We start from the raw sequence: 26,693 nt of genomic DNA, 5'->3' as shown, positions 1-26,693 counted from the left end.
ATAACTCATGCACACAGACAGCCCCTCTGAGCAGAGAGCCTTCGCCCCCTCCAAGGCTGCTGCCTGGTTACACACAGTGGAAAATTCCTCCCGCTCCAACTGAGCATGCTCAAAAAACCAGCCTGTTCCAGTCCTGCACCCTTCACTCAGAGTCTGTCCTATCCCTCCTGTACGAGCTTAGAAAAAAGGGTTCCAAAAGTGTTCTTCGGCTGTCCCCATAGAAGAACCCTTTTTGGTTCCAGGTAGAAGAACTCTTTGGGTTCCATGTAGAACCATCTGTGGAATGGGTTTTACATGGAACGCAAAAGCGTTCTTGAACCGTTTTAGGTTCTAGATAGCACCTTTTTCTCTTAGAGTGTATCGTCATGCATCACAATCACCAGCTGGGGGATCTCACGTGACAACCATGCAGGCACCAGCATGGGACTGTGTGTTGTAATGCTGCTTGGCATTTTGAAACATCTCATGATATCACAGTAATCCATGCCTGGCCTGTAGCACCTTGTTACAGAAGCCTAATAAACAACCTTTGTTGATGTATTTAGCAATTCATAAAACTACTCTGAATAGAGGCCATATTTTCAAAAACAAAGTACACACAGGTATGTTGTCCCGTGTTGGACAGATGCCCATGCTGATGCATAATTCATATTGTTTAATGAAATAGAGTAGTAGCCTATAGCCAGCAGGCATCCACTCCAGGTTATTAATAGCTATAGGCACTGGGCAGTGCTTGACTTGGGCAGGAGCTCACTGGAGCTGAGTACCAGCACCTAAAATGTTCTACTGCTTGAGCTCCTGCAGCTCAAAGTATTGTGGAGCTCCTGCACCTAAATTTAAACAGTACCAGCACCCAAAATTAGTACCGGCACCTATTACAATCCAAGTCAAGCACTGACACTGGGCCACATTTACGATTCCTATCCCAGGGTAAACTACACACTGAACAGACAAGACCAAGTTAGGATCAAGGGGAAGACAGAATGCTTTATTAAATGATGTGGACAATTGTGCTAATAAGTGTTATGCATCTACTAATATGAATCAACGCTCTGTGTCACCATATATGCTGTAGTGTCAATAATAAGGAAGTAGTACAGCTACTATGGGAACTTAGGAAGAGTGGGAATAAAGTTGCAGCACAAGGTGGAGTTGCCAGCAGCACTTTGCTCTCATAAAGCAAAGGCTACACAGAGCACATATTCATATCCTGTTTCTCCCTCATGATTTGGGGAAAGAATCCAACAACAATTGAAAGCAAGCTCACTCTGGACATTTCCCAAAGTTCAAGTTAAGCATATTGCAAAAGGCCAAGCCAAAATGAGGCATTATACGAAAATACTTAGAGGTTGCTCAACTGCCATCCAAAAGTTTAGAGAGTCGCATATAACTCAATTACAGTAGGCATGGCTACTCAGTCACTACCTTTTTTTTTTACCTATTTGGTTACTGAAAAAAACGATTCTGTGTGACCTACTTGGATTCAGGTGATCTTGGGCAAAGTTCCATTAGAGTGGGGTGATAAGGCAATAACACATTGAGCAGGGATCTTCAACTAGATTCAGCCGCGGGGCGATTTTTTCTTGAGCGGATGGTCGGGGGGCCGGAACATAATTACATATAATTTGGAGACTGCAAATTGACAGCAAGAAGCTGAAACAGATATCATATTTGACTAAAACATAATCATTTCAAACCTTGCTTACGTTTGTATAAGATCACCTGTCTCTCTGTTATGGTGGGAATAGTTGGGAACAGATTTCTGAAATTAAAACACCTGGAGCTGATTTCCTGGTGGGTTTTTTTTACAGTCTTTATGTCCAACAATGAAAACGTTTTTTTGCTCAGTACTTGGGGGGCCAAATAAAACCAGCTGTGGATCGCCAGTTGGGGAACCCTGACAGAGCATCATGCCCATTTTCATTGTTTTTTATGGAACATGTGCTCTTTTGGAGTAACTGCCTATGTTGGTATAGATATGGATTCCTTTCTATAGATGCTTTTCGTTAAGCTTATCTGTTTTTTAATGCCATTTTGAGTGCATTCATTTAAGTACAGTTACCACAGCACTATAAAATGATTGAGGGGATTGACCTGGTTTGTCGCTCACCACGCCCACATTTTCCAAGCAGACAGGAGCCACAATGTGGCGCACACTCGGTAGTGAACACGGTATATGACTGTTCATTCATAAACACAGCAAAGGCAAACTGACCGTTGAATCGAGAGTTACAAAATCAACAATTCCGGACAATCAAGCTTTTGACACCAAGAGAGCAAATCACCACTTTTATCTGGGGGTTTCCTCCTTTTCTTGAGGTTGTGTTTATTTTACTAGTTTGTCACAGCTTCAGATCCGAAGAATGAGAGGGAATCTTTCCCCGAACGAAGATATTTCAGCGTATTATTCAATGATGCCTGTCTCGGACTTCCATGAAAATGTTCCCTGTACGGTGGAGCCCGCGGAGAGTGTGTGTGGAGCGGCAGCACCTGTCACCTCCAGACCGCGGATGGGGAATACCTCTCTGGCGCAGGATAGAGGATGCGCGCAGGATGTAGCTGAAGAGTTAAAGGGTAAAGTTGTCATTTCATCTCACTTTTTCAAAAGTCACTTTAACAGGTCTTGACTGTTAGATAATAATCTAAATATAATTGTATACTTAAGACAAAAATAAATGTATTGCCATAACGCTACACAGTATTGTTATTCCCTATATTCTCAATGTGACAAGCCTTTTAATAGGCCCTGCTGCAAAAATGAAACTCATTCACTTGTGCCCAAAAAATAAATTGATTTCGAAAAAAACACAATTGTTTACTGTGTCACATATCATGTGCTCATCTTTGCTCTTACAGTAGTGACATTTATATTTAATCCTAGACACACACACACACACACACACACACACACACACACACACACACACACACACACACACACACACACACACTCTCTATCCTGATGCAGTATCTCTAGGGTTCTTGTTTAACTTCATAGAGCACACAAGCATAGACTTTCTGTAGGCTCTGGTCAGGTTCTTATCTCAGGCCTGTAAAAGGTGGGAGGCATCAGTAAATACACTATATATAGACAATTATGTGGACACCCTTTCAAATTAGTGGATTTGGCTATTTCAGCCACTCATGTTGATGACAGGTGTATAAAATCAAGCACACAGCCATAGACAAACATTGGCAGTAGAATGGCCTTACTGAAGAGCTCAGTGATTTTCAACGTGGCACCATCATAGGATACCACCTTTCCAACAAGTCAATTCGTAAAATTTCTGCCCAGCTAGAGCTGCCCCGGTCAACTGTAAGTACTGCTATTGTGAAGTGGAAATGTCCAGGAGTAACAACGACTCAGCCGCGAAGTGGTAGACCCCAGAAGCTCACAGAATGGGAGCGCCAAGTGCTGAAGCGCGTAGCGCGTAAAAAATCGTCTGTCCACGGTTGCAACACTCACTACCGAGTTCCAAACTGCCCCTGGAAGCAATGTCAGCACAATAACTCTTCGTTGGGAGCTTCACAAAATGGGTTTCCATGGCTGAGCAGACGCACACAAGCCTAAGATCACCATGTGCAATGCCAAGTGTCGGCGGGAGTGGTGTAAAGCACACCGCCATTGGACTCTGGAGCAGTGGAAACACGTTCTCTGGAGTGATGAATCACGCTTCAACATCTGGCACTTCGTCAGACGAATATGGTTTTGGCGGATGCCAGGAGATGCTACCTGCCCCAAATGCATAGTGCTAATTGTAAAGTTTGGTGGAGGAATAATAGTCTGGGGATATTTTTCATGGTTTGGGCTAGGACCCTTAATTCCAGTGAAGGGAAATCTTAACGCTATAGCATACAATGACATTCTAGACGATTCTGTTCTTCCAACATTGTGGCAACAGTTTGGGGAAGGTCCATAACTGTTTCCCCATGACAATGCCCCCGTGCATGAAGCGAGGTCCATACAGAAAGGTTTTGTTGAGATTGGTGTCGAAGAACTTGACTGGTCTGCACAGAGCCCTGACCTCAACCCCATCTAACACCTTTGGGATGAATTGGAATGCAGAGTGTGAGCCAGGCGTAATCACCCAACATCAATGCCCGACCTCACCAATGCTCTTGTGGCTGAATGGAAGCAAGTCCCCATAGCAATGTTTCAACATCTAGTGGAAAGCCTTCCCAGAAGAGTGGAGGCTGTTATAGCAGCAAAGGGGGACCAACTCCTTGTTAATATCCATGATTTTGGAATGAGATGTTTGACGAGCAGGTGTCCACATACTTTTGGTCATGTAGTGTAGCTGATCAATCAGCCCTGATGATATCGCTGATGAGAGCTTCCACACAACTATGAAGCATGGACGCTTTTTTAGAGCAGCCCTCTGGCTGTAAAGAGAAACAATTGGCATGCTGATTTTATGGGAAATGATGCAGCCAAATGATTGTATGGTTCAGTAAATGAACTGATTTATAGTACTGCTTGGATCTTAATAAATATTGTGTCTTGTTGATGCTCTTGAACCAAGCCTGTAAACGCTGTCTAACCTACAGGGATGAGTTGACATTCTATGGCGGCAGGATATTCCTCTTCAGCTCAGTGTCATTCAGGAATGAAGTGAGTTTATTGGAGAGAAGTACTGTATGTGCAAGACATGATCAGATCTCATCTCAGGAGGAGGGGTTTCACTCCCCCCCCCCCCCCCCCCCCCCCACTTAAGGTTACAGAGTCCACTTATTAAAACGAAAACCAGATCAGGCTAGCTAATTCTACACCAAGCTACCAGTCATGCATGATGCCTAGCCACTTTCTCAAATTCGAGCGTGAACCCTGACATAGGTTGGGTACCCCCCCCACCCTCCTCCATAACCAAACTCCAGCCCCTCTCTCCCTTATAGTGTCATGTTTCAGACTGAAGAGAAGAAAAATACATACTAGATCATTCTATTGCAACAAGGAAGTGTTTTGCCAGGTGAAAAACACATCTGCAAGAGAAGCAGAGGAGTTAACCTGATTTTAAAGGTTTCACAGCAATATATTCACAGAGATATTTTTGCTGTATAGCTCTCAATATGGTCAGAAATGCTGGGTCATTTACTGTACTTTCAATGATAACCAATTCCCAGCTGTTTGCTGTAGGGGACACAATAAGCAGGCTGAGATACGTGTTGAGGACGAGGCCATCTAGGTAACCAAATTATTAAAGATTTGTTCAATAAACCCTCATTAAATTATGATTCCTGATATTCCCAGGAAAATCACATGCTCAGACCTTGTTTTCCCCTACGTTCCCAGTTAAAGACTGTTTTCATCTAGAGCTGCAGAGCTAACAAAGTTATGACAAGTGAATAATGAGCCTGTGACTGAGATCTCAGTGAGTTAGATACGCCCGTGCCCATAGTTGGAGGTTGTAAGTAGCCTCACATTCTTATGGGGCGAAGCGCTCCGTTTAATAGCCTGTTAGAGGCCCAGTCTGGCTTATCTCCCAGCAGTCAGAGATCATCCAGGGGGATCTCGCCTTTTATCAGGAAGAGGAACATAGAGGCAATTCCACGGTGACAGAGAACATTTTACAAAAACACATTTACTTGAAGAACAGCACAGACGCAAAGTTTAGTAACAGACTGACGGTTTGTGCTGTTTTGTGTGACGTCATTCTGTTAACGAACACTGCATCTACACTGTTCTTCAAGTAAATGTGTTCTTGTAAACATTTCTGTGGAAATTGTTAAAAATAGTCATTTTGCATAGAGTTGTGTGGTTTGTTTAACTTTGCAATCATTGGTTTTTGTTTGACATACATTTTAAAATGAAAAATCTGAGTCTTAGCATCACTCTGTTACCGTGGAATTGCCCATAGTTCATTATGAGTTCATGGTCATTCTGTACAACAGAGCTGAATTTAACTGACATGCGTGGAGTGTTTGTGTGCAAAGCAATTAACGTGTATTGGTGAGTGACACTTATTAGTTGTGGCCAGTGGCTGAAATGCACACTGTAAATATGATTTTGTTAAGTTCACGAATCCAGAACTCACATTCTTGTACTAGAAGATGAATGCTGTTTTTGTCTGACTAGTTTATATCCATGTCTGTAACCATCTGCCTGGCCATTAGGCTGTGATGCAGCTGTTCTGTATGTGGTCTTTCTAGTTGTTTTTTCTAATGTAATCCCAGCTCCCTAAATGAAGCCCAGATGTACTGCTAGACTGAGCTATTGGTGTGTTGTTGTTGTTTGGGCGATCTGAGAACAGTTATTGTAACCACTAACCACTGAAACCCCAGTTGGGCCCGCAGCCAGCAAGTGTGTGAATAGAGGCTCTCTTCGCATAGAGCGTACCCACTGTCACATGTTCTATCAGGGGGAAGACAGGGGGAGGCAAGGCAGAGTTATGAGGGGCTTGGTGGGGGTGGGCCCTCTGCCCCTTGGTGGGGGGGGGGGGGGGGGCTCTGCCCCTTTAAATGAAATGTTTCCAGATTTCTTTGAAATATGACCTAAACATTTTTTTAAATTATTACAAAAAAGTGTAATGAAGTACGGTAAAAACAGCTTTTCTGTGTTGGAATGGTTTGGGCGTACCCCAAGAAAAGAACGGTGTGGGCGTATACCCTTCATAAAAAATAGTCGTGCGAGTAGACCCCTGATTGGCCAGCTCATCCTCAGGGGTTTGACAGTTTGAGGTGGGGTTTTCTCCAATTTACAGTATGCTTTGGCCACAAATATTAGTATAGGAAGAATCAACAACATTATTAGGTATGAGTTAACAGAATATGAACTTTTAAACGTTTTCACTGGACAGTTAATTTAACCCAGACTAGCCCCTGAGTGGCATTCTGGAGTCCAGAGTGGCCCGGTCTGAGGCAGCTTAGGGTGAGTGCCCCCTCCTCTCCCCCATTCCTGCTCCTAACAGAGACAAGGACATTTCTGAAACTGTGCGTGTGTTTGTGTGTGTTCAATGGGCTCTCCTCCGGGTATCTTTCTCAGGGCAGAGGTTTGTGGAGCCCAGCTACAGCTAGAAGAGGAGCACACTGCCTCTCTACAGTTCCATTAAGTTAACCCTAGCGGAGGACCGAGAGAACATACTTTAACAAACAGTTCCAATCTTTTACCTGTGTCTTCCAAAACCTGGAACTGGGGAACATCAAACAATAATATTTTATACAAAATCTGGACGGAAAATTGATTTGGAATAAATTAAGGTATTACCATGGAAAAGCTACATGGATCGCTTTTAGAGTAGGCTTACTGTTGTTTTTGCTCCTGCTGCTGAAAGGCTCTGCTGAAGCAGTGTGAGTTATCTACAATAAAGACAAGTTAGTGTTTCTTCCTTATACAGTCTGCAATAGAATGGTTTAGCTGTGAGTCAATACAGGTGTTTGACGTATGTAGGCCTATACCACATGGCTGTACTGTGTGGTTATTGTTTCTGCAGGTATGCAGGCTGGATTAGCTGTGGGTGCATGAATATGTGCACATGCGCGTGCTGTGTGTGTGTGTTTCTGCCTGTTTCTGCCTGTGCTAATCTCCGAGCCCGGATGCCTGGTCATCACAGGGTTGGATGGAAGACCAACGTGACTGAGGGAGAGCACAGCACACAGACCCCATGATGATTCAGCCATCCATCATTCTCTCTGCTGGGTTCTCCTGACCTTGGTGTCGTTCAACACACACACACACACACACACACACACACATTTTTGAAGGAGATCAAAACACAACGACACACACACACAGCTTGTCCTGTAGCAGGGCTGAACACATCTACAGTAGCTGCAATCTCTGTTGTCAAGCTGAACTGCTTCATCAAAGGGCAGCTTTGTCTTGGTTGGATCTCCTCATGATAAATGCGTTCATTCACTATGAGAGGTCTCAGGAATGGTTCACTTCTGCGCTGAGCATGGACAGAGCATGTGCATCTCTATTGACGTCACTCTTCATAGATCACCATTGTGTGGTCCTCTTCTCTGAGTGACTGGAGCTTGCCACTGCCAGATTGCAGTGCTCTTCAGCTTTCTCTACCAGAGAGGCATGTAAGGGGTTTTCTCTGAGGATCACTTTTAAGTAAAAACTTGAAATTGAAAACGCTTTAAGTTACGTCATTAACTTAGACAGACCTTGTCTGCAATATTCCAGAGAATTTTCAGAGTGCGTGCTCTTTTAAGCTCAAAGGAAGCTAGCTTCTTTTCTTTTTCATTTCCTATTTGGCAACATGTCTGTTCACGAAACGCTGACAGTTTTAATAATGTTTTTTTAATACCCTCCTCTCTCACTTATGTAATGACCCTTGTAATCCGTGATGTGGAAAATAATTGTCTGTCATAAAGTGTTGGCCTGCCTGCTGCTCTCTGGAATTTCTCATGACGTGTGATACGTATGGCCCTTGGCCGTGAGTAGAAAGGTACCTGACCTGTGAATAAGTATTTTCACACAGTAGCGATGACGTGCACATTTAACATCACCTACTGTATATGTCAGGGAGGATACACAGTGCTGCTATTATGTCAAGTAGACAGTTGACACAGCAAAAACACTCTACTGTATACACTGATGATCGCCTCTCTATGCTGCTGCTTCCAGTACATATTCTGAGGGATCGGCACTGGTCTCTGGCATCACTGGCGTGTTGGAGTGTTGTGTAAAGTGTCATTCCATTTGTCGTGCCCTGCTGTTTGTCTAACGTAGGTCATGTGATTGGAAGTCCTCAGAGTTGGACTCCAGGGTTAATAAGTCGTGTCTGATTTCCCCAGGTCACAGAGGATTGCGGATGTGGCAGAAATAGCCTCCGATGAAGCATTACTGTACTTTTTAGCTTTCAAGGAAAGCTGAACAACCACATAAATGCAAGAAGCAACACACATTCCAATGTTAATCAGTGCAGGCCACAATAACCTGTTGCATCTGAACAGTCAATAGTCATTAGAATAGGGTGCTTACACGGTAGACCTGGGTGAACTCCAAGTGATCATCTGTCACTGACTGAAGTGTGAACACCATCTCTCTCCATGCCCAGAGTGAGCACATTCACTGACACAGCACTGGCACATCTCAAGGTATATGTGAATGGACCACGTGACAACATTCATTCCTATGTGAAGACTCAGTAGCGCATTGAAGCCAAATGAAGTCGGTTAAACCCTTAGCTTACAATTTCTACCCCCGCAGAAATCTAATTAACATAATACAAAAATCCCATCAACATCCGTCTGTTTAAGATGGAGAGATATCGGTTTGTTAGCATGGGCTGCGTCTCAATCCACCACATCCGCCGATATCGCCCTTCTGTATCTAGGGTGGAAGGTGGCGGAGCTAGAGCGGTGTCTGTCAGACCATGAGACATCGCGGAAATCGGTCTTCTCACCAAAACGTCTGTAGGCTCCTAACGGTACTACAAAGTACTATGACCATGACTCGATTGAAAGCTGAGACTCTGAAGAGCACAATGGTGTTTAGCTCTAGGACACCCACAAGCCTCACAAGAAGGTCTTCGGTACCATTTAAAAAATGGAAGTATATATGGAGATATTTTAGTGTGTTAAATAAGGAGATAAATACACACACATATATATATATACATATATATATACATATATATATACATATATATATAGTACCAGTCAAAAGTCAAAAGTTTGGACACACCTGCTCTTTCAAGGATTTTTCTTTATTTTTACTATTTTCTACATTGAATAATAATAGGGAATACATAAACTATGAAATAACAAATATGGAATCATGTAGTAACCAGAAAGTGTTAAACAAATCAAAATATATTGCCTTCTCCTGTCCCTGTTGTCTGGGACACCTTGGCAACTGCCCCTGAGACCCGACCTGCTGTCTCAGGCCTGGGGAACTCTGTGGCATCCAAGACCGCACCGCCTCAGTCTGTGGGCTTGGCCGCTGAACGGCACCAATGGTCCATGTTAGGACTACAAGAGGGCATAAATAACACCATGCAGAGCTCAAGGATAACGGCTACAACTACATACCAGTTGCGCTGGAGGTTTTTCTGGATGGACAGGCCAGTGGGGCGCCATTCCTTGGTCTCCAGGCTTGTGAAGAGGGTTCGTCGCCTGCGTCCAGCTAGGACCCGCTCAATGACGAGCTGGGATCTGGATGTGGTCTTGGCAAAGCTGCCTTTCGAACCGTTGGAGTCTGCCTCCCTGAAACACCTCTCTATGAAGGTGGCTTTCTTGGTAGCGATTACATCCATGAAGAGGGTGGGTGAGCTCCATGCTCTGTCGGTAAGTTCTGAGTGCTACTGGATGGACCCCGGGAGGAGGAGTATATCTCTCCGCCCCAACCCTTCATTCCTCCCCAAGGTTCTGTCAGACAGGCATGTGAACATCCCTTTTATCCTGTCTGCGTACGACCCCCCCCCCCCCCCGGCAGTGGCGGGGGAGTCGGGCATACTGTGCCCTGTGCGGGCACTGGCTGCCTATGTGGAGCCAGTGAGGAGTGCCCCTCGCTGATATCTGTGCTACAGCCAGCTGGGCTTCCTTTTGCACCTTTGCTAGGTACTATCGGGTGAATGTGGCACCTCCCTCTGCGGTTGGTTCAGCGGTCCTTTGGCATCGCCTCTCTTTCCGGGGACTGTGCCGGGACCCCTCTTCCACATTGACGGCCCCTGTGTCTCGGTCCCGCGTTGGGACTTTGCCGCTGGCTGGCCAGGTCCCTCTAGCACCGACTAAATCTGGTACGGGTATACCAAAGTGATCCAATATAGTGAAACATAACGAAGGTTACGTATGTAACCACAAAGCGATATGGATCACTCCAGTCCTCTACGGTGCTAGAGGCGCCTAAAAACGTATGTAAAGAACGTGTGTCGCGGCGGCCATGGGGTCTATATATAGGGGCTGATCCCAGCCGTGACACAGGTGCACACGGGAGTAAATCTGTAAATCCTCACCTCGGATGTATCCCTCCGCCGCGGAGTGATACCAATATATTGGAGTGATCCATATAGCTCACATAACCGTGGTTACATACGTAACCTTCGTTCTATTGGCTAATAGCAGTAGTGCCAAATTCAATGTTTCATCCAATAATAAAATTAAAAAAAATTGGGATAAGGGGTCTTAAAATTCAAAATCAAATAGCTAAATGATCCTTGGTATGACCATCTTAAAAGAATTCCACATGTTAACTTAGACAACTTTATATCGGAGATGTGCCTGTTGTTTACACACGTATCTGCCCTCTCATTGGCTAGAATGGTCCTACCTGATCTTGCCTCCTCCCGACTGCCTTCCATTTTTGAAGATTTAATTTTTTAATTGTAAGAGTGGACACTTTCTTGTCAATATAATACATAATCTGTGGCGCAGTTTGAACTACTCCAGGAAGTGACATTGCAGGCTAGCTCAGTGCTGCCCCCTCTCATTGAGTAACTCAAGTTGAAGGCCAGCCTGGGTACTGCAGGCTGCCCTTAGCAACTAAAGTATCCTTCACTTCTTCTGGGTGCGATTTTAAAATAATTTGTTCAAGGACATACATCTGGTGTATTAGAATCAATTATTGTGACCATGATTGTCTTTGGTAAAAATGTTCTGTTAACAATGCCTGCTGTACCGCGGTGTTCCTTGAACTTCCGTGGCTTCAATGAGAGGGGGCAGTCGTTCTCCCCTGGAATTAACACACCAAAAGACATTACTCGCGGAGTTCATGTAGAGTTCATAGTACAAGGTCAGATCAGTGAGTCCCTGTGTATTTATAGCCTCCAGACAGGTCAGTTTTACCCATGGCCAAGCCTTGGCGTCTGCTGCCTAGCTGGCTCACACCTCCACTGCTATCCCATCACTCACCCCTTCCACGGTGGGCCTGTCCCCAGCTCCCAGAGCCCCTTGTCAGGCTGTGTGGTTACATAAGAGGCCTTGGATGTCAAAGCCTCCATTCATTAGGATAATACATTGAGGTGGGATGACAATTGACATCTCCAGAACTGTGGGCCAGCCTAGCGATCTCACTGCTCTTTGGGCTGTTGTGCTGATTTTTACATGCCATTGTGACATTTCAACTTCTTGGCTGTCATCCTCTGCATTGTGAGTGGATCTTTGGTAATAGTTGTTTAGCTGGCTGTGTGTTTTGAGGGTTTATTGAGGAATAATAGTTTGTGTGTAAATTACTCTTAAATTCAGAACAGTTTTACTGTTGATTTTCCTAGCATCGCATTTTAGGTTCTTGGCAGAACGGTGCGTACTGACAGCTCACAGATTCATACCCATTTCCCTAGTTACGTCTTTGTGGTTTCAGTGACAAAATTAAGAAAAGTGTTTTCCTATTTGAATTGAAGTTAATGCTTTAAGCTCAGGTAGAGTTTAGCTAAGATTCATGCATGAATAATGTAATAACAATATATTTTTTTTCTCCAGCACTACCCCAACAACATCAACGTATGTGAAAATGGCACGTTTCAATGTTTTCTAGTCAAAAAAGACAGAGTAAGACACGTTTTTCCAATGGCATCATCTGTTATGCATCATGTGATTTGAACTAATTAGTAGGCAATGCCTACTCATATTTGGTTGAAATCACATGATGCACACCAGATGATGCCATTGTAAAAACAAATATTCCGCTATCTTTTTGACTAAAAAACATTTTAAAAAGTCCCTTTTTAAGTACTGATTCAGTCATATCAAACTGCAACAAGGAGAATTCTCTCTAACTGTGCTATTATTTGTCTTTTTACAGAAAAAACTGTGCTTGCTCCACCAATGTTCATCTTTCAAAAGAAAACCCCATCCATGAAGGTAAACGTTATATCCTAATACTGGGTAGGCCTACAATGTTGACAGGATGCAAATGCATGGTGTGGAACAAATCACGTAATGAAAGAGTATGTATCATTTCGTTACATGCTAAAATAAACATTTTGTTTACAGAGAATCGCAGAGAGATGGGAGGGCTCAGGTAAGCATCGTAACTTGCCGCTGCTGCGTGTCATAACAATCAACCATTTTGGTAGATGATTACTTTGTTACTTTCTATTGCATGGACAGTCGTGCTTCTGCATCGTTTTCTTGTTCTCCAAATAGTTATGGGAATCAGTCCAAACAAACGAGTCAGATCGCTCACCTACCCTAACCATAGAACCAGGAAAGGTGAGTTTCCACTGTCCAGTACACATAAGTACTGGTGCATAACACCAGACATAATCATGAATCATAATGCCTTTTCCTCCATTTTTCTTTTGTTCCTTTGGTAAAGGAGATTAAAATTGCACCTTTATACTGTGTACAAGGCATTATGAATCATATATGGGTTACATAATTAACTTTTTCTAATGATGAAGGACCCTGTATTGTGGTGGGGTTGGTAGGCGGCGTTGTCAATCATTGACTAGAATGATTGGCCTGTGATTGGCAGTGTGGTAATCCAACCAATCAAGGTCTTATATGCATTGTTTCTCTCTGTGTCTCGGACAGGCTCCTGTGACAGCAGTAGACGAGTGCGATCAAGCTCTCTCTCTTTTCCCCCGCGTCCTCCAGGTGAACAAAACTCCCCTCCTACACAACATTTGTGATCTCTCTTCTCTATCCTTTTATCTATCATCTCTCTAAAGGGCCCTACACACATCACGCAAACTAGGAAAGCGCAGCGACGGAGCGTCGTTTTCACACATAGTTCTACGTACTTTTGTGTGGCTTACATTTTGGATCGGACCGTGTATGTCTCTCTGTTTGTGAGATTTGTGTCCCCTAGGGCAGGGATTCCCCTTCCAGCATTGGGGAACATGGGCACAAGCACTGTTCATGACACAAACTGTTCTCACGAGAATTGTGCAGGTTTAAAGCTTATTTGATGAAATACTACACATTCTGTCATGGGGTGAAAATAACATTTTGCAGTTTTAAAGCTACTTTTCTTTCAATTCTATACATTTTGCCATGTCTAATGTGTATTCATGTGATATGAGTGACAAATACAACAATATCTATGAGCAAAAATAAATAAATGTTAGCTGACAGCTAGTTGATCTGGCCATTTCTGACAAGTTATAAATAGCTCTCTAAGTTATGCAATGACTAACATGACAAGAGGAATTGATGATGCACTACCCAATATCAGTTGGGGAACCACTGTCCTAGGGCATACATTGCCCACGCAAATAAGTGGCAACTGAGTCACGCTGCTTAATTCCTTGACTCACCTGCAGATGATTGTAGCCTTAATAAAACTGGGATCTTACTGGGATAAAATATCTCCCCATCTATTAAACGAACCGAAGCAGTGCATCATGGTCAAACTCTCTTAAACGTTTTCTGTTTATGTTCAGTGCCAGTATTCCCTGTAGGTCCATACATTCCAGTCACACCATCCCTGTCAGGGCCTCAGATTCCCAGCAGCCACTTCACAGCAGCCCCTGGTATCTCTTTCCCTTAATCCGTTTCAGTTTCACTCCGTCACTGCAGCCCTCACCTGCTCATCACAAATCACCACCATGACCCACTAGTGCCCATGTGGAAACCTCACTGCTCAGTGTTGGCTATGCATGTTGTATGTTGTCATGTGCCAAGTCTGGCGGTCACTTTGACAAATCTGGGTCACGTTCTGACTTTAACCATATATGATATACTGTATGTGTGTGTTAAACTCTTCTGATGGATATCCTCTCTCCTAGTCTCAAGATCAAATGTCTTCATGCCCTCAAATCTCTGCAACCAGACCAACATTTCACAAAACACAGGTTAGTTTGTATTGTCTGGTGTTATGTTTATCTTTAAGGGGGCTGAACAAAAGGACCTCCAATTCCCTGAACGACTAATATTTAATCCATATCTGATCGTAAGACTGACTTTTAAAGGACATCGTTCCCTCTCACACACTCCATCTCTTTCTTTGTAGTGTCACCTCTGAACAGGGTCAGAAGGTCATTACTTCAGCCTGCACGTCTCCTCGCCCCTCAGCCCAGGAACAACATCTCACAGCCACACCTATCTGAGGTATTCCACAACTCTTCACCCCCCCGTCACGCCCCGTGCTTCTCTCTCTTGACACGTGTCACACACCCTGGTGTTAGGCTCATGGCTTTGTCTTCCTGAGCTGGCACCTGTGAACACTGGCGTACCGGACACTCCCGCAGCCCTGCAATCTGCAAGGTTTGAATTTCCAATTTGATTTACTGAACAAGTAATTACAGTATTACCAACAGTCTAAAAATGGGAGCATTTCAGCACTGTGTATAGCTTCGTGAAATGTTTAGCTTAACATGAGAGAATGACAACCAAATAGGCCGAACTCCGACCTTGCAGGGGGGTCCTGAGAAACTGCGTTACGTCAGTGCCTGTGAACAAGCAGGTATTGTCCTACAAGGCCTGACAGAGTGAAACAAGAACATTCTCAGGTAAAAAAAGAGTGAAAACTCACTCAGGCCTTAAAAGTATTTCAATAGTAAAACACTTGTTCCCCTCAGTTGTGGTTGCATCACTGCCTGAGGGACCAACATGTTTTTCTCAGAGAAACATATTCACGCACTGCCTGAGAGTGGGAGGATGCAGGTTTATAAACCCCAAAACCGGTTTGCATCAGAATGCTTACCACACTGAGACTGAATAGCTTCCTTTCTACTCCCAAACTTGCCACATTAACACACAATTATATAATACGTTTTGGCTGCAATTTATTTTATATTTACATAAAGGTTGTGTTGAGTTCTTTGACTCAAGCGGCCATTACTGTAATTTATCAGAAATACAATAGGACTGTAAAATAATAAAGGTTTGCATTGTATTTTGGCCCACAGGTCAGCCATGACCTTTCAGATGATTGCTGCAGCGTCACAGCTGACCTCTCCTCCACTGTGAGTGTATTACATCTGAAGACGTCCCCTCAAGTTCACAGGTATGCAGGGCACCTGGTTTAATATATAATATTGGGGATGTTTCAATGAAGTGATTTTATAAATCAATTTATGGCAGGGTTTAGTTAATTAAATCAGGGTAGTTAGTGCTACGAGTTAACTTCCAGGCCAGACCCAGGACTGGACAGCCTTGCTTTAATCCAGAGACCTTGACGGTGGTGTTGGGTTTTGTTTCCTCTGTCAGAGCTACGTGGTGTCAGAGATACGGTTTAGTTCCCAGCAGTGATTCTGAACCTGCTGACCTCTCTGCTGACCTCTGGTTCACCCTCCACAGATCGAAGGCAGACACTATTACCTCAGACAGGGTCCAGTTTGTATTTGGGGAAAACATGGGCGTGAGAGTTTTGGTGAGTTCAGGAAACTTTTGAGCACCAATGACATACTTATAAAGTAGCAAGTTTGCATATAACTATAAAACATATCTAACTGTGTTACAAAATACATTGCATTTACAGAAATACTCTAACTTTCTTACCCTCATATAGAGACCACAGAAATTGCCCAGCAGTGAACATTCTGATTGCAGCTCCTCTAATTCTGAGTCCTCCACCTTTGAGACAAGGCATAAAGGTAAATCATTAGGGGCATCATTGGATTTGCATGGGTACACATCTCCAGTCCTCAAGGGCCACAGTGTCTACCGGTTTACTGGTCCACCAGACTACGCTCCAGAGGACTAGAGTTGTGCACCTCGGTTCTAATAGCAATTGACTGCCTCTTAGTGGATGCCTTTCAGAACTGCAGCTGAAGTGCTGTCTGTGTTTGTTGATAGGTGCTGTGTGGAGCAGCCTGAGGGAGTCTGCTGCAGCTTACACAGAGTCCTGTGGGACGCAGCGTGTGCTCAGGCGGGTTCAGCTGTTCACTGGGGAGGAGAAGGAGAGCAATGTGGTCCAGGTGAGGACATGTTATGTTGAAATAGGAAATGTTCAATATGCCTATTGCTAGAGCAGTGATAGTGATGTACCTTATTAAATACCTTTCTTTTAGCTGACCTGCAGACTGTTTGTTCTGGAAAAAGGAACTCAGGCATGGAATGAGCGAGGGAGAGGAGTCCTGCGACTCAATGATCTAACATCAGGGACCAAAGGAGGGCTGCAGTCCAGGATAGGTGAGTTTACCATGAAGAAGACTACTATTCCACTCTCTCTGACCAACATCTGCCCGTCTTTCTGTAATTCTCTCTCATCCTCAGTACATCTCTCACACCTGCCTCCCTCCGATCAAAACAGTGATGAGGCACCAGGGCAGTCTGAAAGTCATCCTCAACACTAAGCTCTGGCTCCACACACACCTGCGTCGCCCCGCCCGTCGGAACCTCCAGGTGACGGCCACCGACGTGGAGTCCCAGGCCATCCGGGTGTTCCTCATCCAGGCCAGCGCCAGGGACGTGGCTCGCCTCTACGTAGCCATCCACCATAGGCTGGTAGCCCTACGGGCCAGTGCTGCTGGGAGGGAGGCAGGGGCTGCAGGGGGCAGGACCAGGGAGGGACACTGCAACAGTGAGAATGAGGAGGAGCAGGAAGAGCAGAGACAACGGCAAGAACGAGAAGGGCTGCTAGTGACACGATTGCGACCTGGTAAGTGAATAGCAACAGGGATATGGAATTATCGAGCATACAGTTATCTGAGATTTGCCCTTGCATCCACTCACTTATATGGCTATGACTAAATCCAATGTTTAGCTCATTGTTCTTCCTGTGTAAAGAAACGTGGGTTTGGAAATTGTTTGCATAGTTTGAGTAAGGAAAAACTCAACCTCCAGTGCATGTCTGGTGGGTAGTCACATGTCCCTAATCCCCAGTCCATGTACCAGAGGGAGGGAGCTGTTAGCAGGTGCTGGTCTCTCACAGACCCCACATAAAACAGAGTAACAGATGGATCCCCCATCACGGTGGATTACATTCCTAAAAGTCCCAGGCCTAAAGGTTAGCTTTTTTTTTAACCTTTATGAAAAAGAGAAGAACTAAGTCTTGCTGTTTTATATAAAACAATAGTCCACTTGTTATTCCTCGCAACAACTTTTCCTTCAGCCTCTTTGAACTTGCATGTCAAGAAGACGCCTAAAGATGAAGCTAAAATTAACCCCATATAACCTACCCCTGCATAAATCACATTCCAGTGGTGGGCAACCTATGTCCTCTGAAGCCACAACATATGTGCTGTTAATGTAAAAACTCAGTAGAGACCTGCAAGGCATGAAAATTAATCTTGAACCCCTAACATCACCATTTACCTGAGAAAACAGAGCTACAGTATTAAAATAAGAGTTTATTTCACTTACACACCTCTCATAATCTGTCTCTCTCCTTTGCAGTGGATTGTGATTGGATACACAGTAAACCCAGTTTGGATTCTTGGTGACATGGCATTATATCCTGACCTGGACCATGCAACAGTTTGTGGTGTCATCGCATCTGAACAGAACTTTTAGCCATCATGGAACTAAACATCAAGAGACAGCTTTCAAAAATAAATACTAGCATTTACTGAGCTACCATGACTGCCTTTTGCCAAGAGAAGATACTTTTGGTTATGTAGTGTATGTGGACACCTGCTCGTCGAACAGCTCATTCCAAAATCATGGGTGTTGATATGGAGTTGGTCCCCCCCTTTGCTGCTGTAACAACCTCCACTCTTCTGGGAAGGCTTTCCATTACATGTTGGAACATTGCTGCGGGGACTTGCTTCCATTCAGCCACAAGAGCATTAGTGAGGTCGGGCACTGATGTTGGCCGATTACGCCTGGCTCGCAGTCGGTGTTCCAATTCTTCCCAAAGGTGTTCGATGGGGTTGAGGTCAGGGTTCTATGCAGGCCAGTCAAGTTCTTCGACACCGATCTTGGCAAACCATTCTGTATGGACCTCGCTTTGTGCATGGGGTCATTGTCATGCTGAAACAGGGAAGGGCCTTCCCCAAACTGTTGCCACAAAGTTGGAAGCACAGAATCGTCTGGAATGTCATTGTATGCTGTAGTGTTAAGATCTCCCTTCACTGGAACTAAGGGGCCTGAACCATGAAAAACAGCCCCAGACCAATATTCCTCCTCTGCCAAACTTTACAGTTGGCACTGCATTCAGGCAGGTAGCGTTCTCCTGGTATCCGCCAAACCCAGATTTGTCCGTCGGACCACCAGATGGGGAAGCGTGATTCATCACTACAGAGAACGCGTTTCCACTGCATAGTCCAATGGCGGCGAGCTTGACACCACTCCAGCCGACGCTTGGCATTGCGCATGGTGATCTTAGGCTTGTGTGCGGCTGCTCGGCCATGGAAACCCATTTCATTAAGCTCCCGACAAACAGTTATTGTGCTGACATTGCTTCGAGAGGCAGTTTGGAACTCACTAGTGAGTGTTGCAACTAAGGACAGACAATTTTTGCTGAGGCGTTGTTGCTCCTAGACCAGGGTTCCCCAATTGGCGGCCCGAGGACAGTGGTTTTATATGGCCCTCTGAGTTTCTGAGCAAAAAAAATATACACACTTAAAATTCATTGTTGGACATAAGACTAAAAACACCAAGATATCAGCTCCAATTTATTTTCATTTTGGATAATCTGTTCCATAGTATTCCAACGCATAATATAGAAACGTAATCGTATACCAAGGTAAGCAAGGTTTGAAATTGTTATGTTTTAGTCAAATATTATCTGTGAGATTCTTGCGGTCAATTTGCAGTCTACAATTGATCTTTAATCATGACCTGGCCCTCTGACCATCTGGCCCGCGGCTGAATCTAGTTGATGATCCCTGTCCTATACATTTCCACTTCACAATAACAGCACTTACAGTTGACTGGGGCAGCTCTAGCAGGGCAGAAATTTGATGAACTGACTTGTTGGAAAGGTGGCATCCTATGACAGTGCCACGTTGAAAGTCACGGAAATCTTCAGTAAGGCTGCCAATGTTTGTCTATGGAGATTGCATGGCTGTGTGCCTGATTTTATATACCGTTTAGCAACGGGTGTGGCTGAAATAGCAGAACACACTAATTTGAAGAGGTATCCACATACTTTTGTATATAAAGTGTACCTTTGTGTTGACATAACTATATTGCTGTACTTAGTTGTATACTTTACCAAATTGTGGCAGTGTGCAGGGAGAGGGTATACTGCCACATTATTTTTATTATGCATTTATAATAAGTGCTATTTGTGGCTGAGGCACGCACATTAAACTTACTGGAAACCTATTTGGAATGTTTACAATATTTTGTTATTCTATATTTTGGGGGGGAAAACTTAAGCAATTTTTAGATCTTTCACTACAAATATATTAGAATGTCTTTACTTACAGTGTCTTCAGAAGGTATTCAGACCCCTTGACTTTTTACACAATTTGTTAGGTTACAGCCTTATTCTAAAGTTGATTAAATAGTTTCCCCCCCCTCAATCTACACACAATAACCCATAATGACAAATCAAAAAATGTTTTTTTTAAATGTTGGCACATAAATAAAAAAACAGAAATATATTTACGTAGGTATTCAGACCCTTTACTCAGTACTTTGTTGAAGCACCTTTGGCAGCGATTACAGCCTCGAGTCTTCTTTGGTATGACGGCAACAAGCTTGGCACACCTGTATTTGGGGAGTTTCTCCCATTATTCTCTGCAGATCCTCTCAAGCTCTGTCAGGTTGGACGGGGAGCGTCACTGCACAGCTATTTTCAGGTCTCCAGTTCGGTCGGGATGTTAGGGTCATTGTCCAGTTGGAAGGTGAACCGTCGCCCCAGTCTGAGGTCCTGAGCGCTCTGAAGCTGGTTTTCATCAAGGATTTCTCTGTACTTTGCGCCGTTCATCTTTCCCTCGATCCTGACTAGTCTCCCAGTCTGTGCTGCTGAAAAACATCCCCACTGTGTTCTTGGGGACCTTCAATGCTGCAGAAATGTTTTGGGACCCTTCCCCAGATCTGTGCCTCAACACAATCCTGACAGAGCTCTAAATCAAATGTAATGTTATTGGTCACATACACATGGTTAGCCGATGTTAATGCGAGTGTAGCGAAATGCTTGTGCTTCTAGTTCCGACAGTGCAGTAATATCTAACAATTCCCCATCTACCTAATACACACATCTAACGGGAGGAATAAGAATATGTACATATACGTAAATATATGGATGAGCATCATAGGTAAGGTGCAATAGATCGATAAGGTACAGTATATACATATGAGATGAGTAATGTGAGATGTTAACATTATTAAAGTGCCGTTGTTTGAAGTGGCGTTTACTGAAGTGGCCAATGATATGAGTCTCTTTGTAGGCAGCAGCCTCTCTGAGTTAGTGATTGCTGTTTAGCAGTGTGATGGCCTTGAGATAGAAGCTGTTTTTCAGTCTCTCAGTCCTAGCTTAGATGCACCATGTACTGACCTCGCCTTCTGGATGGTAGCGGGGTGGTTGTTGTCCTTGATTATCTTTTTGGCCTTCCGGTGACATCGGGTGCCGTAGGTGTCTTGGAGGGCAGGTAGTTTGCTCCCGGTGATGCGTTGTGCAGACCGCACCACCCTCTGGAGAGCCTAGCGGTTAAGGGTGGTGCAGTTGCCATACCTCTACGGACAATTCCTTCGACCTCATGGCTTGGTTTTTGCTCTGACATGCACTGTCAACTGTGTGCCTTTCCAAATCATGTCCAATCAATTGAATTGACCACAGGTGAACTCCTATCAAGTTGTAGAAACATCTCAAGGATGATCAATGGAAACAGGATGCACCTGAGCTCAATTTTGAGTCTCATAACAAAGGGTCTGAATACTTAAAAAAAAAAAAAATGTATCGCTTTGGCATTATGGGTTTTGTGTGTAGATTTATGAGGAAAATGTTTTATTTCATCAGTTTTAGAACAAGGCTGTAACGTAACAAATTTTGGGGTTTGAATACTTTCCAAATGCACTGTATATTATATTTATCTGCTTCTGGTAATATCACCATGTTATGTAAACAGTTGATTGTGAATGATGATAACTAATTTTCTGATACAACTTTTGAGTTTATCATAATTTTTTATTATTGTTATAGGGGGTGCTGAGTTGATTTTACTCAGAGCCCTAGAGCCTAGTAGACCTGCCTTCATCTATGCAGTGTTTTCAGTGAAGGAAAGATGACAAAGGTAGGCCACTTTGTACAATGTGTGCCAAATGAATAGCCTCTCTACTGCTGTTTTTCCTTCACGAACACTGATACATGTAAGTACTGGTGAGGTATGAATTAGTGTGTCTAACAACAATAAAAAAACAAATGGCATAAAATGAGTAATATAAAGCGTAAAATGTATCAGTTTCACTATGCCACATAAAAATCAAGATAGTTGGGAACAGATTTTGTGTCCCAATACCATGGCATCAGGCTTATGAACTGATATACAAAACAAGAATTGATGCATCAAAACCTCTTAGGGATCGGACCCTTTTTTTACATTTTCCCCTAAAATGACATACCCAAATCTAACTGCCTGTAGCTCAGGCCCTGAAGCAAGGATATGCATTTTCTTGGTACCATTTGAAAGGAAAAACTTCGACGTTTGTGGAAATGTAGGAGTGTAGGAGAATATAACACATTAGATCTGGTAAAAGATAATACAAAGAAGGGGAAAAAAACGTTTTTTGCAAATTTTTTAAATGCAGAAGAAAGGCCATAATGTATTATTCCAACCCAGGTGCAATTTAGATTCTGGCCACTAGATGGCAGCAGTGTATGAGCAAAGTTTTAGACTGATTCAATGAACCATTGCATTTCTGTTCAAAATGTTGTATCAAGACTGCCCAAATGTACCTAATTTGTTTATTAATAACTTTTCATTTTCAAAACTGTGCACTCTCCTCAAACAATAGCATGGTATTCTTTCACTGTAATAGCTACTGTAAATTGGACAGTGCAGTTAGATTAACAAGAATGTCCTGGGAAATTTTCTTGTTACTTACAACTTCATGCTAATCGCATTAGCCTACGTTAGCTCAACCGTCCCGCAGGGGACCCACCGATCCTGTTACATACAACTCTCGCTACAAACATAATGCTCAGTATATGGGGGGTATTCAACAGTCAGCCCGGTACAGACTCTGAAACAGAATCAATAGAGCATCTCTTTTGGTACTGTCCACCGGTGGCTTGTTTTTGGAGTCAGGTCCAGGAATGGTTGTTATGCCATAATATCAGGGTGCGGTTGGACCTGCAAACTGTATTGCTGGGGGATTTGAAGGACCACAGTCAGTCAATAGGTAATATCGTTGTGCTCTTGGGTTAAATGTATATTTATGGGGCAATTTCGGCAGAAATGTTGCCGAAGGGGAGGTTCAGGTCCCTAGTGAGACCCCTTGGGAAATATGGATTCGCGTCCATGCTCGCCCGGGCGTCGGGCGAGGCTTGATTCTTCACGCCCTTTGAAAATCGCTTTGGGTTGGGGCCTTGCCGGCGTCTCGGGACAGGTGGGGGCGAGCGCACCCTCTGACCAGAGCACCCACTTTGGGAGTGCTAATTTGTATTGGCTGTATTGTATTGTTGTAAAACATAATAAATGGTGAGGTTCCATTCATATTGCTCTCACATTTCTAGTCCTTTTCAGGTGACAAAGGAAATTAGTCTAGGAAAGGAAACTATAGAGTAGTGAGGAGGAGGAGCTTCGCTGACCCTTTGGGTCCGGAAACAATTTAACCATTCATTGTAGTCATTGCACTCTTTAGAGTTGCTATTTTCTCATGTCAATTAACTTGTGACATTCCTAAATTACGCATTAATCAACACATACGATATTCAAGGTTAGCTGAACGTTTCCGACTGGTCTTGGAACTGTGACAATGGGCATCCTGGCCCTGCTTGGCTTGATGGGATATCTACTGATTTCCCCAACACACCCATATATGTACACAATATTGTACATTTGAAAAATGTTTTAAACCCTACGCCAATGACGCCAGTGGATCTCAAAACTGAACTTGGATCCACGTTAAGTTGCAATGATATCCTTCGCCACAGTCGTCTTACGACAGATGCCTCGAACCAGTCATGACTATTCAACAAAACAATATTTCCTTTTCAAGTTTCTTTCCAGCTAATTTCTTAGTTACATGATTGTATAACTAATAACAGAGTTTTGAAGTTAAGGGTGCAGTATTTATGAAGTTTGGCAATGAGGTCCCCCATGGACCGGCTCGAACATAAAGCCTCCTCCATTCAGGCTGCAAATGCATCATTTCCCTCCTTAACTAGCTTTAATAATGTAGTATATATTTTTTTACTTTTACTTAGCCTACTTGACTAGCTAATGCAGCTAGCTAGTTTAGCTTACTCAAACACCTGGCACAGAGAGGGATGCTAGGTTAGCTAGCTGGTTATGCCTATCCAACACTGGAACTCTTCCAAGTCAAGGTAAGCTTTTGGTTTTCTTCATTTATTGCCACCGGGCAGCTGCTAAAACGGTATACTTCTGACTGTATACTACACTGCATGAATGTAGTGGGTTTACTAACGCATTAGTTCTAGGTTGCGTTCGTAAATTCACTCTGGCTATCTACTCTGATTTTAGAGCACTCTTGCCAGAGCGTGTGCCAGAGCGCAGGTTAACTGATGAATTCACGAACGCGCAACACCCCTTGAATGTGACCGTAGTTAGAAGAAAAATATTTATAATTGTTGCCAGCATCACAGTTGCAGTCTAAACATCGTGAAAACAGCATAACCACCTCTGCTAGAGCAAGTAAAATGGTCAGAGTGAGGTGTTCTCTCATTTGTGTCTGGAAGTAGCTAACAAGCTAGCCAGTTAGCTTGGGTGCTTCTCTGCTGTTGTGAGGTCAGAACGCTCGGAATTTATGAACAGACAATCTGACAACGCTTTGAATTTACTAACAGATAATGTGACAACGCTCTGAATGTACGAACGCCCAGAGCACACACTGGCACTCATGAGTGAATTTATGAACACACCCCTAGCAGCTATGATGTTAATATGGTGACAATGATGTAAGCTGTGTGTAGCAGTTATGATATGTAGGTTTGGCTTGGAAAGGTTTTTTCACCTGGTCACAAAAAGCTGATGTGTTGTGTACTGATGTCCACAAGTGAAGAGAAAAGATGTGAGGAGAGAGCGTAAATGTGAGAAGGAATACAACAATCAAAGGGATCATGTTTTTTTATGTGGCTGCTATGAAAGTGAACTGTGTTTTCAGGGGTGTATTCATTCTGCCGATTCTGTTAAAACGCTTCTTAAATGGAACAAAACATACCAGAATTTGTCCAATAGAAACGCTTGTTTGCAACTGCTGGACTAATGATTACACCCTAGATCAGCTAGACGCAGGCAAGAATGTGCATGGCAGTATTGAATGTGTCAATGTCTGTCACCTTGATTACTCAAATTTCTCTCGACCAGTGCACCTACAATTGTAAACTTTCATTCATAGGCTAGGTTGTAGCAACCTCATGATGGGTATAGGGAAAATGTGAGTATCATGTAGTAGCCTAGAACTATCGATGTTACATTGAGCTGGGTGAATGGAATATGAATAACAGTCATCCAATATGCTGTAATAGAAATAAGGCCATGCTCATAAAAAAACGAATTGTCCTCCCTCATCTTAAAAGGCACCAACTGCCACTGAAGTTAATATACCCTTTTATGTAAGAAAATCATTACCATCATGCTTTTAGGGAAAGAGGATAATTTCTACATGTATAAAACTGAGTTTGACCAATTCCATTCCCCTTGCTTAGGGGATCCGGGGTCCTCCCTGGGATAATTGTTATGTAGGACTGAAAAGCTCAGTTCTGGTGACTTTTTCAAAGGATTGTCTACACCAAAATTTATGAAAATAAAATTATGCTGGACACCATCTAAAATCAAATTTCCACCTTCAGAAATGGGCTCAATAATATATTTGTAAAAATGATTTTAACATATTTTAACACATGGTCTATATTATCAAATGTGCTATTAGTGTGATCAGCTGTAACTGTCAATAGTCAAACAAAGCTTAATGCGATGTTTGAGTGAACCCTGAATACAGAAAATGAATGGTAAAGTCGCTTTCGGACACAGTAGACTCCTCTTCAAAACAACTAAGGCATAATCTTATTCTATGGTATTATGGCGGTCTGCAAACATATGTTCGAGGTGCATGACGCCACCTACTGTGTGGGCTGTGTGTCAGTTTACTGTGCTGGAGTGTGAATTAATTACACTTTGACCATTGCTATGAACGCTAAGCTAACCTTACTGAAACATATCACTCATTGGCCTATCCCTTGGAGTTTGTCCGAATTTGTGGGGTTTTTCTTGAGGATTGACCACAAGTTCTCAATGGGATTAAGGTCTGGGGAGTTTCCTGGACTTGGGACCCAAAATATCGATGTTTTGTTGCCCGAGCCACTTAGTTATCACTTTTGCCTTATGGCAAGGTGCTCCATCATGCTGGAAAAGGCATTGTTCATCACCAAACTGTTCCTGGATGGTTGGGAGAAGTTGCTCTCGGAGGATGTGTTGGTACCATTCTATATTCATGGCTGTGTTCTTAGGCAAAATTGTGAGTGAGCCCACTCCCTTGGCTGAGAAGCAACCCCTCACATTAATGGTCTTAGGATGCTTTACTGTTGGCATGACACAGGACTGATGGTAGCGCTCACCTTGTCTTCTCCGGACAACCTTTTTTCCGGATGCCCCAAACAATCAGAAAGGGATTCATCAGAGAAAATGACTTTACCCCAGTCCTCAGCAGTTCAAACCCTGTACCTTTTGCAGAATATCAGTCTATCAATTATGTTTTTCCCTGGCGAGAAGTGGCTTCTTTTCTGCCTTTCTTGACACCAGGCCATCCTCCAAAAGTCTTCGCCTCACTGTGTGTGCAGATGCACT

General features: G+C 43.5%; 1 protein-coding gene across 4 annotated transcripts; it reads left to right on the top strand.

Annotated features, from left to right (window-relative positions):
* The first annotated feature begins 2,124 nt into the window (after positions 1–2,124).
* Positions 2,125–23,381, top strand: LOC139543827 (ran-binding protein 3-like). Of its 4 annotated transcripts, none has more exons than XM_071350279.1 (15): positions 2,126–2,574; positions 12,367–12,387; positions 12,689–12,747; positions 12,880–12,907; positions 13,033–13,098; positions 13,423–13,485; positions 14,619–14,684; positions 14,843–14,940; positions 15,741–15,838; positions 16,132–16,204; positions 16,343–16,427; positions 16,630–16,751; positions 16,845–16,965; positions 17,087–17,434; positions 18,172–23,381. In XM_071350279.1, the coding sequence occupies exons 1-15, from the start codon at positions 2,364–2,366 to the stop codon at positions 18,216–18,218; spliced, it is 1,506 nt and encodes a 501-aa protein (XP_071206380.1). In that variant the 5' UTR covers positions 2,126–2,363; the 3' UTR covers positions 18,219–23,381. The 4 variants fall into 4 exon arrangements, with proteins under 4 accessions (XP_071206383.1, XP_071206380.1, XP_071206381.1 ...); XM_071350281.1 differs by lacking the exon at positions 2,126–2,574 and adding an exon at positions 9,654–12,036; XM_071350282.1 differs by lacking the exon at positions 18,172–23,381 and having other exon boundaries at positions 2,125–2,574; positions 17,050–17,260.
* The last annotated feature ends 3,312 nt before the right edge of the window (positions 23,382–26,693 follow it).

Source organism: Salvelinus alpinus, chromosome 18 (genome assembly GCF_045679555.1).
Source record: "Salvelinus alpinus chromosome 18, SLU_Salpinus.1, whole genome shotgun sequence".
Lineage (NCBI taxonomy): Eukaryota > Metazoa > Chordata > Actinopteri > Salmoniformes > Salmonidae > Salvelinus > Salvelinus alpinus.
Note: the sequence above shows the minus strand (reverse complement) of the source record. Positions and strands in the feature narration are given on the sequence as shown.